The 16,197-nt window shown below is 38.7% G+C and overlaps 1 protein-coding gene across 4 annotated transcripts in view; it reads right to left on the reverse strand.

Annotated features, from left to right (window-relative positions):
• Nucleotides 1–1,269: 1,269 nt before the first annotated feature.
• Nucleotides 1,270–16,197, reverse strand: part of SOCS5 (suppressor of cytokine signaling 5) — a 31,503-nt gene continuing 16,575 nt past the window's right edge. For 2 of the 4 annotated variants that reach the window (XM_042889363.1, XM_042889372.1), the window contains exons 2-3: nt 11,707–11,796; nt 1,270–9,315 (exon numbers count right to left, since the gene is read on the reverse strand). In XM_042889363.1, the coding sequence (XP_042745297.1) occupies nt 7,693–9,303 (1,611 nt within the window). In that variant the 5' untranslated portion in view covers nt 9,304–9,315; nt 11,707–11,796 and the 3' untranslated portion in view covers nt 1,270–7,692. Of the gene's footprint in view, nt 9,316–10,270; nt 10,289–11,205; nt 11,300–11,706; nt 11,797–16,197 lie in introns of those variants that run through there. The other 2 variants (XM_042889379.1, XM_042889384.1) reach the window with 2 other exon arrangements.

Consider the following 16,197-nt stretch of genomic DNA (forward strand, 5'->3'; position numbering starts at 1 on the left):
CCTCTGAGTTCAGTGGCATTGATGTTGCATCAGGAATCTTGTGAGCAGATGCGGATGACTGCATATATGGAACCCCCAGAAACATCCCATACAGGTACACGATCTTTCCCACCCAACTACTGCACATGGCCACGTTCATTCTAGCCCCTTCCTGATACCTACCACATATGCTCTATGTTCTGCAGCACGTAACTAAGAGACTACTGACATGCTACACAGGCCTATGGACAGCTGAGACGGGCTCCTAAAATCCCCTCCTCTCAGGAGAATGACACAAAGTATTGATGACACAAAGCTTCAGACCACCTGAAGCACCCTTACGGAATGTTTCCGTTAATTTTCAATGCAACACTTGTACCTCATTTAAATACCCCAATGATTTAATCATTTCTATTAAGGATAATGATCTCTGCAACAAGTTCAGCACAATTACAGCCTCATATTTTAAACGTCACCATAAGAGGTAATTTTTCATTTTTTTTTTTTTTAAACTTTCATTGACTAATCAATCACTGGCTCATTTTAGCAGAGTTTAAGATGATTAACCTTCTGCAAGTTTCAATGAAGCTAAAACCACAAAGGCAATCTCAATTTAAAGCAGCTGAAACCGGTTTTGCCTTCAGGGACTTACTTTTTAGGACTCCACTAGTGATGATAAACTCTCTAATGTGTAAAGGGGCCTAGAAAAAAAAAAGTATTTTCAGGAGCAATACTGTAGAAAAAGTATAATTGACAAATTGAGAAATGGATGCCCAGAGAATACTTCTACAGAACATTGTGCTGCCTTTGCTCTGCCCAGTTACTACTCTGCATGAGGAGAATTTTGCACTGTTCTCAGCATCAGGTAGAGAAGCAGCTCTTCCAGTTGGCAGAAAATAGCTTGGACTAGTCCTGTCTGTGCCAGTGAGGCTCTATGCACATGCATGTCCCCAGTGCACATATACATAAGTCTATAACTAAGGGGGGTGGGAAGATCTTGAAATCTGAGTGAAAATCCACGAAATTAAGCCCTTGCTGAGATCTCTGAATGTGATAAAACTTCTGAAGAGGATAATTATTGTTCTCGATCTCTTTGCTCAATTATTTGAGATGCAACAGAAGCAGACTGAGTATCAACACGAGTTGATAATTTTGATCTACCAGCTACTTATCCCTTTGACACGTACAGTAACTAAATATATGCAGAAGTATCTATTTTAAAATATGCTGCAAATAAACTCATTACACCCACTTTTTGCTCCCAAACAAATATAGAAGGAGAACAATACAGTAGTTTATACCCCATTTATTAAGACAGAGGCATCTATTACTTAATACACCAATCGGATAGCTATAGATCACATTATTTTCTCACTATTAAGATGCAAGACAGTTTGGCAACCGGTTAACAAAGACAAGTTGGGCGGCATGGAGACACATGGAAGCTGCAGAGGGTCAAGAACCACCTAAGCCCGTGTGACCCAGCGCAGCACTATCGCACACGGAGACGGCACCGGGACAGTGCCATCACGGCACACAGCAGCCGAGTGCTGCTGGCACACTCAAGAGCCAACTCCTCGAGTGCCCTGCAGGCCTGCCAGGGCCCCTTCAGCTGGAATGTCGGGAATGGGTCCAGGGACTGTCTGGGTGCCGCTCTTCTGGACACCTACCAACAACTGAAACACCAAAGCTACAGTTTCCTGTGCAGGGATCGCATAGTTTTGTAAGAATGAAGGCTTCTGGTAAGTAAGTTTATAGTGCAATCTGAATTCATTTGTGTCCACAGTGTTATTATTCATTCTCCCAAAACAGTTTAAATATAATCACGTAAGAATTTGACATCTGCATAACGATATTACAAAGTAGAGCTTATACAGTTAGTGACTACACATACTAATTTTTAATAAATTTCTCTCACCATGCTTTTTCAAAGCTACAGTATGACAGCAAGAAGTGACAAGTCAAGAAAAAGCAGTCAAGAACTTTTGCACCTTTCAAAAGCTATTAAAATTCTCAGGACTGTAATAACATACCGTATCAGACAAGAAGCACACAGTGTGCAACTGAACGGCTTCTCCAAAGTTTTAAGAGCAAAACCTAATTCTGCCTCCTCTTTGCCAGCATGCCACCATGCTGTAACTCCTGCTGGGAAATCAGAGCTTCCTTTATTCCACAGAAGCAAGTTCAGGTATGTCTCTGCTTGTCCATGTAGCTGTGTGCTTAACGAGTCAATCTGCCACATAACCTACATCATACATACACAAGTATGTATTTTTTCCTTTCTACCAAAGATGGGGGAAAAAAAAGGTCAAGCACCTTCAGCTTCAGCTCATAAATGCATTGTGTTGGCCCCAAGAAACCTATCTGATTAACGGCTGGAGTTTTAATGCGAATTTACAAAGTGAACATTTCTTCAGCTTGAAGAGTGTATATATACAATAGTTACCTGGGTAACAATGAATGTACAGACACTTCATTGCACTCATGTCCCATTCATATACAACTTCTGAAAACGGAATATTGTATAAAAATAAGAAAAATGGCAATGCTTCATTGAAATACCAGATTTGAATCAGTATGGCAACATGCAAGCAAATTAAGGGAAAGAACAGGTTTATTTCCATTCTCTAAACGTAACATCAAGAGACAACTTCTTTTTAAGTCTTAAGACATAGCAAAAGAGGTAACTACTCTTAAAAAAGAATCCTCAACAGATCATTACCTCACTGTGTAACATTCGCTTTAAGCATCTTAATGTTAAGACATCAAGCTATTTCCTCCTCAAAGTTGTCATCAGTAGTATTTTTAATGGAAAATAATAAAGCTGCATAAAATACAGACATCTTAAGTCAAGCGCATTTGGCAGGTGCAACCAACGGTCAAGCTAAATGATTCTTCATGTCACTGTGAAAAGGGAGAGCAGCTGTGTTACAACGTGTTTTGGAAGAGTTAGCACTTTAAAAGCCAATCAATTTCTATCCTTCCTATTTTTTTTTTAGAAAAGCAATTATGAACAAAAAAAATCTCCTTCAGCCACAGTCTGTAGAAAACTGCTTATAGCGGTAGTGTGGCAACAGCAGCAAACACAGACCAAGCCGTTGGCCACAACATGCAATTACAGGTGAAGACAAAAAGAACACAGCCTTTCTCTATTTGGAGCGTATGCGATGCAGGCAGGAAGTTAAAGAGATTTTTTTAAATTCCAATATATTAATGCTCACCATATCAATGTACTTTGGGAAGCTTCAATAAAGACCACCAATGCACATGTGCTTGGAGGCATCTTACTGACACACACATTATCTATGGGCAATGCAGATTTGTGTAGACCAAGATTTGGCACATAAGTAATCTCACAAAAATACTTTAGGAAAATAAGAGTTAGAAGTACTTTCATTACTTTAAATGTGAATTGTTTTTAAAATGAGACAGACAGTGATTTTAGAACAACTAACAGAAAAATCAGCTAGTATGTTTCTATTAAACACTGTATTTCAAGTTATCTTTGAGAAGAAGATGCACGCTGCCTGCATTCATCTCTGTACAGTACTCAGCACCTCTTGACTTTACAGTGTCAGTCTTGCATGCAATTTCACAGCAAATATAGGCTCCAAAGCATTCTGCAAATATTTTGTAGAAGCCTGGCTTGCATATGGAGACTAAAGCAAACAGGTTTTATACTAATGAAATGCAGAATCTTTCTTTGTTTCCAAATGATGCAGAATCTTAAATATAGACTTTGCAATATAAATGATTGTCGGTATGAAGTCTAGCATAGAAGAGATACTGGATACACACACAGATCTTTCAAAGACTGTATGCTTCTAAGTTAAAGACTACCCCTTCATAAGCACAAAGTCATCAAACAAAAATTTAAATACATAAATGTCAGAAGATGGCTTTGCAATTTATTTTCTTAAGAGAAGTTTCATTCTGACAAGAAAATTATTTGGACCTCAACTGCCTACATCCTTAACAAAACTGATCCAAAACCAACAACAAAAGACCCTCAGCTATTGTCAATAGACTACATTTCTCCAGTTCCATGGGGATATGAAAAGACTTCTAAAAAAGATTTAGATTTAATGCCCAACTTTTTTTTTTTTAATAACTGAAATGGTCTTCTACAATGACCCAGTAATAGAGCAAACTCCCCACACATTCTCATTTCAATAGCAACAATTACTAACTCAATAATTTTCCGATGTTGGGTTAACGTAAAATGGAAATTCTGATTACCACAATTTCCATCTTTTGGTAAAGTAGATCTGCTGCTGACTTCCTAATGTCTTATGATGCACATGTTTATATGTAACAAAACCACCAAGTTGTGCTAAGTATTCAAAGATCTGAGTTCCCTCATAGCACCTGTTCTTTTAAACAATGGCAAAATCTCCTGGCAAGGTTTTTGCAAAATAATTTCACTGAGTAAATCCTACCTATAGCCCTTTCTACAGAGATAAGAGTCACCTCCAATGAATACTTCACATGATTATTAAATACCTGTCTGTCACGTAAGCAGATTAGATTAGAATCATGCAAGCATACCTTATTACATTGAATCCTACAGTAAGAAAAAAAACCAGTTGTTTGCACACATATTTTGATGAGGGCATTTACAACATTTTCTACACAAAATCAGAATGCCAAAGTTAAACTAGAGTCCTCAAAGGAGTCAAGTACTTGCATTCTCAACATACCAACGTTTCAGTGACTTTAGAACTGAAGTCATCAATTAGAAAAATATTCTGCAACGTGAGCAGCTAACACTCAAGTCTATTATACTTTTAAATTACGTTTACATAATTTTTAACATAGGCACACGAGCAAGTTATTCTGTATATTTCAGTGAAGCAAAGCTTTAAAACAGTTGTAGAGGAATATATAGAATCATTCTTGTGTCTGTCTCTCTCAAGGGAGCAATAAATCCTCTCCATAAAGACCATTTACACAAATACAAATCTTGTGAGGTTAAGGTTTCAGTTGTTTTTTAATTTTTTTTCCTCTAAATATTTACTACACAAAAATCTTAAATGAATGTGTATTCCTGACCACACTGATAACGTCAAAGCTAGGATCTCATCAGCCAGTTTATGACTAGCAATACTGCAACTGTTGTAAACAAAAGACAGGTCCTTACGTTGGGACGAAACTTGGCTGCAGGTTAAACTGTGTGCTGCTACTACTAAAAGCAAGATTTAAAGTAAACTCATCTGGAATTCAGATCTGATCAAGGGAACAGTGAGAACGATACAATGAAGGGACACTTAGGTGCACTTTCATGCTGGTGAATTTTTTCCTCTTTCTATGCCTAGAGTAGTTTTAAACCAGGAGCTGCATATCCAAGGACACACACAATTTAAAACTGAAGTGACCATTAGCACATTTGTACACATACTTACATAAACTTGGTATTTACATACAAAGTTTCACCGTAACAGCTGAAGTCTTAACACATACGAAAGAAGATAACCTACTACAAAGAATGTATAACCAGATCACAGATTTTCCACGAGCATATAAACACATTTTAAAGTGCTTTCTGGGTGCTTCAAATCAACCCCTTTCAGTATAAGCTTCTATGTAGTGCTGTTCCAGTCATTACAAAATTATTTAAATCATTCTTCTTCAGATACATCACGTATTCAAGAAACAAAATGATGACACCCTTGACGTAAAAGTTTCAAGCTCCACCAACACAAATGTATACATTGCTTAAGTTCAGATGAAGTTGTCAAATACTTTGGTTTATCGTAGCTCAGGTTAAATATTTGATAGACCAGAAATTGCACCTCTCCACTCGCAGTTTTTCACTACAAAACACCCCATCATAAATTGACAGTATTCTTTGGTAAAAACAGGACATTTGGCCAGTTTGCGTGTACATCTATTTATTAAAATAGTCTAAAAGTGAACAAATGCCGCTGCTGTACTGTCAATTTACAGGAATAATCATTCCTTCCTCATTGGGGAGTATCAAAATATTAAGCTAAGCAGTTAGCTACGTAACAGGCTAAAACACATTCAGCAACTATTACAGGGGATCAATAATGTTTTAAGAATATTTTTTGCTTAACATTGATACTTTACAAAATCTTCAAAATGCTGGATGCCTGCAGACAAGTTCATTATTTTGTAGTGACTACAGAAACATTCAATGCTGTACACTGTCAGGTTTCTGATACACAACATTACAAAACCCCAGAATACGGTGTGCTGACCAATACTCAGCTGCACAGTATTTGTGCATTACCTACACTAAGAAAGCCTAATAAAAATTCAGTTAACTGCTACAAGTTACGTGAATATATAAAAACACAGCAGATATACAAGTATAACACTGAACATACTGTACTTTATTAGCACAAAAAGCCAGAACAAGGCACAGCAAGCAGAAAAATACATCAATAGAAGGGTTAGTGTAGCATACAAGAATAATGTTTATTGTACTTGCAGCCAAAATGTTCCCTACCTCGCACAGGTCACTGCCAGAGAGAAGTAAGTAGTAACATACTGTAGCAGCTGGTAAAGAAACTAGGGAGCATTCATAATTGGTACAAAACATTGAACAGGGGACAGGGCATTCCAACAAAATTTTAGTGCAAAAATGTCTGAGACAGAACCATATGAAGTTCCATCTCCAATTAAATAAGCAAACAGAACTTAGAATTTTGTTTCCAAGTAATCTGTTGAAACTATTATCAGTGCATATTACTTTAAAACATTTTAAAAAGCGCAAATTGAAAGTTATTTACAAATAAAGTGTAACAGTACCTTTGAAATCTGACATTTCAGACATGTCAGATTTTGTATTCTGATTATAATTCAACCAATTGTAATTTTCTCCATAAAAATATCAGACAACTTTAAATAAAAAAAACAAACAAACATTTTCTCTTTACTATTACCTTCCATTGTAAATTACAAGTAGTTAGGCTTTAGAAAAATACAAGAACTTTCATTTCATGGCTATAACCCAATTCTGCGTCCTGCCACTGAATCAGTAACTCACGCTGGAAGGTATGCAACTGTCCAAGACAGCATTACTTTTGCTAACAATGCCACTTAAATCTCCAAGTGTTTAAAATAGAATTACAGTACTGAGCAGGCATATTCAAGTCTTAATCATTAGGAAACCCTATACACTGAGAAAAGCATGATTCATCTGCTAGCATCCAAAAAAGCCCGTTAACTCTTAATGGACTGCAGGTTAGCCCTGCTTCCTGTGAACCGCTCCTGATAAAAACAGAATACTCTTATTTGCTACTGTTCAGAAACTCAACTGTGAGCTCAATTAGTACTTTGAATAGTGGAAATATTTAAAGACAATATTTTAAAAAAATACTTTAAATATGAGCAAAAATGCTCCTCCAATACAGTCTTTCTTCATTAGCATTACACGAATGCTCCATGGAAAATGCCTCATAGTTTCTTCATCCAATTACTACAGCTATAAAAACAATATTTAGGAATTAGCAAAAATACTTTCACTAGGCCTTAATGAAAAACGTGCAGAATTGTCTGCTTATTGTTTCCAAGAGGCATCACAACTTCGTTTGATTAACAGCAGGCAGCATCTGACAGGATACTAACACTCAGCTTCAATAGGATATTGCAAAAAAGCTAGACGTTGTTGGTGCGTTCGCTGCAGTTAAACTGTAACACACAAGGAAAAGCATATTGTGTAAGCTTACTGGAGACTCTGATTTCCTTTCACTTTGCTTTTATAGGTTCCCGCTCCAGCCATCGCACCCTGACTTTCTGTTTATAGTGATACTCCTTTAAAAAGTCTTGCAACATTGAAGGTAATGGAAGGTCATCAATCCCATCGTACGTAGTGCACCTGCAGATTACTGCCCGGCAGATATACTGCAGACTAAAGGGGAAAGTCCTGTTCAGAGATACAGTTAGCAACGGTTCAAAGAACATGCAAGAGCTCGGGTCTTTGTAGTGTTCCAGAAGCCCTGTAACGGTGGAGGAGTGAAACACACAGGGATCGTGGGCATCAAAACTGAAGTTGTGATTCCACTGCTCAATGCGTGCATGCAGCGATCGGTTGTAACGACGGAAGCTCACAGAGAAGAGGTAGTCCTCTTGTGCAGAATCCCTGAGCAAAAAAGTGCCTTCCGGTTTACCCTCCAGAAGTGCTTCTGCTTCGTAACGGTCCATTACACCCCAGTAACACGGGTTACCTGTGATCTGAAGCAAGTCTGGCACGAGGCAATGGATGTAATCGATCTGAGTGTGCACCTTCCAAGCCCCCTGCTTGCTGATATGGCCGTGGCTCTCTCCAGACATCTGGCGCTGCTTTTGCCTGCGCGACTGTAGACAAAGTGTTGTTGTGTCCTCTTCAGAGTCACAGTTTCCTGGAGGAGTTGCATTTTTGTCCCCGGTCAGCTCAGTCATACCGGGGGCTAGCTTTGGTCCCAGTTTATATAACGGATTAACCTGTGCTGTAGCTTCAAAAGTATGTATTTGGGCATTGGGAGGGGGATCAACCCCTTCTTCAATACTGAGTCTACGTCTCTCTCTCAGCCTGTCTTCTTCGTCTTCTGTGGAAACCAAGGAAGGATCAAATGTATCAAAAAATGTTGAGTGCGGACTGACGGGAGCTGTGTGCTGTTTAATCAGATGCCACTTCTGAGCCAGATCTGAGCCTGCAGGAAAAGGGCATTTCTCAAGCATTAGTTCAGAGAGATGGATCTTTCTTTTGTTAGAAAACAGAGGTTTGGACTGCTTGCTGTAAGTTCGCACGGGAAAACACAGTCCAACAGTATCCTGTAGACGCTGTCGCAGAGAACGGCTGCCTACTGTCCTGTTTGACACTGCATCCATATCATGTACAGAACTCACTCCATACCTCCTCTCTCTCCTCTGCAAACCACTTCGCGTTCTACCAAATCTTTTTTCGGTATCCAAAGAGCTCTGGGTTTTGGTAGAGCAGGAATGTTTCTTCTTCCCACCCCAAGGAGCATGACGAGAATAAGAGTCCCTTCGAGCAAGTCTAGCTCCCGTGGTGACACATGAGTCATTCTCTTTCTCAATACTTATTTCAACAATCTGAGGAATTTCTGTGACACAGTTTTGGTTCCGCCTGATGGAGTTCTTTGAAGGACTCAAACCTAACTGCAAAGCAATGTTTTCTCTCAGAGGGCTGCTGGGTCGCTGTTGAGCCAAACTGGTTATCTGGACAGCTCTGTCTTTAGCAGATGAGCAACTACTGGAGTTAACGACTACGTTTTCATTTTGGCTTCCACCTTCATGACTGAAGAGATTCTGGCACCTGTATTTGAAATTGTTCCACATCTTTCCCACTTTATCCATGGATTATGTTATCTAAGTTCAAGAGGGAAAGAAATATTAAAATAAATGCAGTTTAAAAAAGGAGAATAAACACTCATTTATCCACCAAGTTACAAAAATAACTTTGCTAACTGAACACAATATAGTTGAAAAGGTATCCTCAGTGTTCCATAGTTGTATAGCACTGACATGCAGCACATCATCTTGCAACACAGAAGAATCACCAAGAAAAAAAGTGTTTGGGAAATTACAAACATAGAATTTATAAAGCAGGCCCATTTATGTTTCTATTGCATTATTAAAAAATGTAGGTAAAACTGCAGATTTGTACCTGATAGACAGGAAATAAGCAGTTTTAAATGCCTCTTCACTTTAAGTGTCACATGTAATGTACAACTCCCATATAAGCTTATAGTAAGTAGCAATAAAATTCTGACAAAAAAAAAAAACAAACAATTCAGGTAACTCTCAACAATGAAAACAGTTAGCAAAAGCCAACAAGCATACTGCAAGCATCAAGATATACCTTCCAGAATTGAAAGCTCTTGAGAAAAAAAAAAAGAACCAAAAGCAGTAAGATATCAGCAGAACTTAGAATTCTGAAGTGTCTGATACATTAGTAAAGCCATAGATACAAAACATTTAAAAACTGTCTGGCTTTATTACTTAAGCTGTGAAAGAATGAAAGAGCCCAGGGAACTTTTCTATCTTTAGCAAGGGCTCTTAAAAAGAAACCAGCTCTGCAGCAAAACCACAGTGACAGTGAAACGTGAAGTAAAAAGAGAAACATTAATAGTGTGTAGTCTGCAACTGCTTCTTCAGAAACCAAGTTTGATAATTGGAACAAAACTGCCAAAAATCACAAGACTGCCCTAGGACACAGAGAAATAGGCTAATACTGTACCAAAAATTCAGGCAATGCCAAGCTAAACTAGATCTAGTTAAGTTCTGAGAGAAGTGCTAAACTTAAAGGACCAAAACACGTCACCTTATTTAACTCTTAGTGAAAGCTGCTCTGTTCTATAGATATGGAAGCAACACTCCTCTGTTGTTGCAGTTCTTCCCTGTTAAGAGTTAGAAATCTAAAGCAGTGATTAAATTTCATGAAGTAAGGCAGATGATAGACAAGTAAGCAATAGCCCTGCAATGCAGTCTAGAAGTTCCTAAAATGCAGCTGAGCACTTATTACTGTGGCAGAATTTACTGAGATTGAGGAGGAGATGGAGGTACAGTTTACAAGAGATTCGTGATTAGATAATTAATTCAAAATTCCTCCTAACTGATATGTGAATGGAAAACAAAAGGAACAAAAACTTATCCCCCCACCTCTTGCTCAAGTACTTCACCAAAAGCACTAAGTTAGGCATCCACACCCAACTACATAAAGTAAACTTCAAGAATCTAGCACGGACTCAGGGAGGAGCAGGGAAAAAATAACCAGATCTTAACCATATCTGGGGACTTTTGGCACAAGTTACCTATAACACTGTGCTAATGATAATCTCAATTACATTAAGCAGTCATTAAGAAGGAAGACACTTTTTAAAGTAGAACACTTTCAGATGGAGAAAACTTGCAAAAATAGGAAGCCTTACACATAGAAGGCACTCCAGAGTTCTCAGCATGTGTTAGAAGTGAATGAACGTGAGCACATGAGCAAAAGATGTCTTGCTGATTCAAAAATTCTACATTAATCTTTCTGGGAGTTGTTTGGACCAAGTTGGTAGACTGAGGGAGTCTTAAGAGCAAAAGAAGTAATTACAGATCATGTAGATTTGTAGGAACCACTCAACCAGGTGTCATGTCACCACAGCCAATAATAGCTGCTGGTGGAGTGTCACAGATTGTCCACACTTACAGGGAAGCGTACGTTTGATGTGCCAGTTTGTCAACACAGTATATATAAGGTTAAGTTCTACCCACTGTTCTTTCACGTTCTCCATTTCTTCCTCTTCCAAGTCAGCAAGATACATAAATTTATCCCTGTGACATCTACTACCCGACTGTCGTTATTCAGCTGAAACCAAGAAACAAATTTTAAGATCTTGGGATGTGAAAAGGAAGAGACAATGCATTACCTCAATTCCCTTTGGAAATCAGACTAGAAACTGAAATTTTTGTGACAGTAAATCAGAACTGCTTTTCTGACCAGTCACTGCAACCGTTCAGCACTGTTCAGCAATGTTTGAAAAACTATTTGAAAATTGCTTGCTATTCCTCTTCCTTTGCACTATTATACCAAACTGTGTTTATGCTGTTAGGTGGGTTAGAAATCCTCTAGGCTTGCCCGAAAGTCTGCAAAACCCAATTAAAACCAACCAAACACAAAACCACCACCATGTCGGCTTGACAAAATACTTTCCGAAAGTTTTAAAGTTTAATTACTTTTTATCATAGTTGAAAGCATGCAGGCATCTTTCTTACCCAAAAAAACATGAGCCGCTGTATCTTGACTTCAGAATATACCTCAGCATGAACTTGCTAGATTCCTTCTCTGAATTGTAGACATGATTACTAGAAAAAGAAAACACAGTATTTTTTCTTGTTAAGAGTAACTTTGCACTTTGATACTTACAATCTGCTAACAGTATCAGTGGGATATTTCACTAATTACACTTTACATGGGGTAGAGAACTACCTGCTTATTTTATATATATAAATATAAATATATATATACATATATATATTCTTATGCTTTTAACATAAGAAAAAGGTTTCATAAAACTTTTTCACCCATTGAACACATCTGTCAAACAGAATCTAGAAGATCCTCAAATGAAGCTTTAAGAAATAAGAGCAGTGTCACAGCATCTGGATCACTCAAGTGCCAGGCACAGTGGGCACACTCAGGCTTGTAAAAATGGTTTCCCCATATTTCAGTTCCAAGCCCAAAGCGGCGGTTCCCAAGTCGTGACTGGCAGTGCTCTCAGATCACCTCATACTGCCTCCCCTCCTTGTTTTCAGCTGCTACATCACATCAAAAGGCAGCTAAAAATATACGCTTTTCTAATATTACTTTTCCAGGTAAGCAACTGCTGTACTTGCCACAAGGATGTTATATGATTGTGAACCAAGAGGAAAATGAACCACGATTCTAAAAATGGGAGAGTGGAATGCAAGACAAGTTCTTTAGTGAAAGAATAGGTCAGCACTTCCCTAAAATAATGACCTATTGTTTTTCAGAAATCCAAGAGGTATGATGGGATTTTAGTACAGTATGCTCACGCCACCGTCAACTCTAGCAGGAATAGGACACAATCTGCTTCTTCACATTAGAACCAAGCCTACAACGGTGTTTCCAGTTAACAGGAAACAGTGAGAAGCTACACTAATAGCTAATAGACACAGATCAGAAACAGGGTACTTGGATATCATGGATATTTACTGGAATAAGAAGTGTAGTACATGGATATCAGAAGTTATTGTTCCTAGGCAGAAACTCCAGAGTAATGACAGACAAGTACTAAACTTTATTGCTTTGATTCACCTGCGGAAGCACTAAAAATGATGAAATGCTTTTAAAACTATGCTATACTACTATACTACCAAAGATTCCATAAAAAAAAAAAAACTTCCCAGGGAACAACAGAATTGCAAGCACAAAACTAAGTCAAAGGCAGATGTGAAATTCTTTCACAGCATTAATGTTTATTTTCCTCCCCCCATCCATTACATTCCTAGCAGGTCCACAATACACAAGACACGAAAGAGTACTGTAGGTTCCAGGCAAAGCCAGTTATGCTGCTGCACTGCACACTAACCTTTTCCATTCATTAAAAACCTAAAAAGTACACAGAAGGTTATCTTGAAATTTCATGCTTAACTTCTTATTTTAAGATTTAGTGCCATTCTTATACCTCAGCTGCGCTCAGAAACGTGAGCAGTCAGGGCTCTGCTGTTACACCACAGGAGCAGGCAGTGACAGCCTGCTCCACCAGCTGCCTGCTGCTTCCACCACGGGCTGCTTGCTTCAGGAACCATTCTTTGCTATTGGAAAACAGTTTCCTGAACTCAGACAACCATCTCAGTTAAGACATCTTGCATTAGAATAAAACTTGAGTCATTCGTGAAGTATTTGATATTCCATTTAGTGATTGCAAACCAGTGTGAATCAATGTGCAGCAAACTTGTGGTTTCACAGATCTCTTGTGCAGCACCAAGGTCCATAAAATACAAATTACTTCTAAATAAACTGGCCCTAAAACCATCCCAGTATCCCAAAGGAGTGCTATCCGAGAAAATCAGATTTGGAAAATACTATTTTAGCCTGAACAAAATATAAACTTCATCTTATCAAAATCCACAGTATGGATTTTGCAGACCACTTCGCAGATTTTCCCAGAAAAATTTATACTAGAGTTTCCAAAACCTCTCTCCAACTAAAAATAATTTCTACCTACCCTAAGCTGAGCCTAAATTACCCAAAATTTATTCCAGAGATGTGCTCTGACCATTCTTTCCAGAAGCACCATTCTTTCCAGAAGCATCACAGCACCTTGCCACAGTTTTCTGCTCATGACTTCCTAATAGGAACACTCCTAGAGCTAACATACTTGGCATCCATCTTGATGTTACTTTACTTGAAAACTAGATGATACATTAAGTTACATTCAAAAAAACAAAACAAAAACACCCACCAACAAACCCTGAACTACACCATCTACCCAAGGGTGTAACTCTGTAGGTAGAACACATTAAAAACATGGCATGCCTATTTCCAAAACAAGTGCCTACAAAAATCTTTAGCTCAGCATTTTCACACTATGACAGCTTCAAAACACTGAAAGGCAATGATACAAAGTCAAAACAATCCCTAACGTGAAGGAAGAAGGAGAGAAATCAGAGTCCTCTCTCTGCATGCTGCTCAGCTCACTGCTAGCACCAGCACTGTGAGGGCACACTGCCCAACATGCTCAGCAACACTGCAACACACCACCTAGGCCCACAGAGGGAGAAGTAAAAGGAATGGAGAGAGGCAACAGCTACTGTCTGAACTGTCCCCTACTTTAAAGCGATTCACTTAGCAGTAACGAGAGACTCCACTAATGAAGATATTTTCCTTCACTAAGGCACTCTTGCTGAAGAGGTTAATGCTGCCTTTGCACGTTGCTAAACACCAGCTGCAGTAACAATGCTGCTCACATCACTCCTCAGCTCACTCAGCTGCAGTGAGTAACACTGGCCAACACTCACCGTTTGAGGTAACCCACCTGAGGAACGTACAACAGAGTTACAAGGCAATTTTCTCCTTTTCAATACACATTCCACTAATAATGAATTACTGCTGTAATACTAGAAATGACATTTCTTAAAAAAGAACAGAATAAAGTTAGCTGGAGTGGAGCCGAACATTTTTCTACACACAGACACAAAAATGCAGCCACAACAGATAGCCTGAAGAACCAATCTGGAGAGCTGGAAAGAAGAGATGGTTGTTAAATGTATTAAAATATAATATCCATATACCTTATATAATTTAACAGACACAGTAAAACAGCCAAGTGCCTCAAGTTTTCATGAAAGTTTAACTAGGGCAAAATCCTACCATTTCTCCTAGCAGGCTCTGAAAACTTCCCGGCCACCTGTGCTGGACCTGGTGCAGGACACAGCCTGCACACCATGTGGGATGAATCAGCCTGTGGAACCGATCCTGACTAAAATAAGCTATCAGAGTCTCAATCTTTTGCTACATCTTGTTTATGACTTTATAAATATTTGTGTTAGCACAAGAGAGGAGTGGATGAGTAATAAGCCAGACAGGGCAATACTGCTTCCTTGCACATCAGCACTGGCATACTCTGCTCACAACATTAAGACCTGAGATGGCTACTTTGAAGAGTAATTTCAGCTGAAGCCTGTGTGTTATTCAGAAATGGTTTTCTGGCTGCAAAGGGAGATTAGGACTGTATTTAGGATACTTCTTTGAACGCTGAGGTTGAAAATTCAGCCACTGAAAACATCCATTTCAAAAATAAAATGCTGAGTCAGCTCGATGCACCCTGCTAAAACAGTGAAAGCTACAAGTCCCAAGGACTTAGGCTGGCAGACTGTCAAGTCAAAGAAAAATAATGGCATTTGTCATTGTTTAGATCGAAAGTAAGAAATGACCTCCCTCTCAATACAAATTCACAATGAGTGAAACACATACTCAGCTTGCACAGCTGATGTTCTGCCAGTTTCTTTCTAAGCAATCCCTTGGCTACTTCAGAAATACCACCTCAAGGTATTTTCTGTGGGACAAGCCCTTCCACCCCCTTCCTAGGTTTTGGGACTCAAGAAAGTGTCAGAGCTATGCATGTTTAGATTATAAAATATCATTCAGCTGCCATCTATTTCCTTTCTTTTCACAAAACTTAAAATCCCTACAAGAGAAAAGCATGAATGAAGAGCAGAACACGAACAACGCTGTACCAAAATAGAGATACTTGTTTCTGAAGTACTTTTTTAATTATACAAGACTAGCAGCTAACGATACAACTGTGATGAACAAAGCTAGCATTTCTAATTACGTAAGGATCAGAGAGCTGCACACTGCAAGCATAAGTTTCAGATATTAATAAAGAAGTAATACTGCACAGATCTACTGAGAACACTGCATACCAATAGATATCTAAGGCAGAGAAGCTCTGGAACTTCAAGGCAGTGGTGTGCCTGAATTTCAGGTAAAGACATCCTCAAATTCATTGTTAAGGTGTTACTAAGAGTGGCCATCTGAATAATATGTAAACCCACACAAGCAACATCACATGCAAGCATTTTCCCTTAAATGACCCCAACACACCATAAGTACACAACTGAGCATAATGCCACCTTCATAGAAAAAGAAGAGAAAGCATTAAGTTAGCTAAGGAAGCTATCCACTATGGCAGAGAACTCTAGGTGACCTACCGAAATGATGCCTTCTTTACTGCTATA

The sequence above is a fragment of the Lagopus leucura genome, unplaced genomic scaffold (genome assembly GCF_019238085.1).
Source record: "Lagopus leucura isolate 7727_CA_CO unplaced genomic scaffold, USGS_WTPT01 Super-Scaffold_73, whole genome shotgun sequence".
Lineage (NCBI taxonomy): Eukaryota > Metazoa > Chordata > Aves > Galliformes > Phasianidae > Lagopus > Lagopus leucura.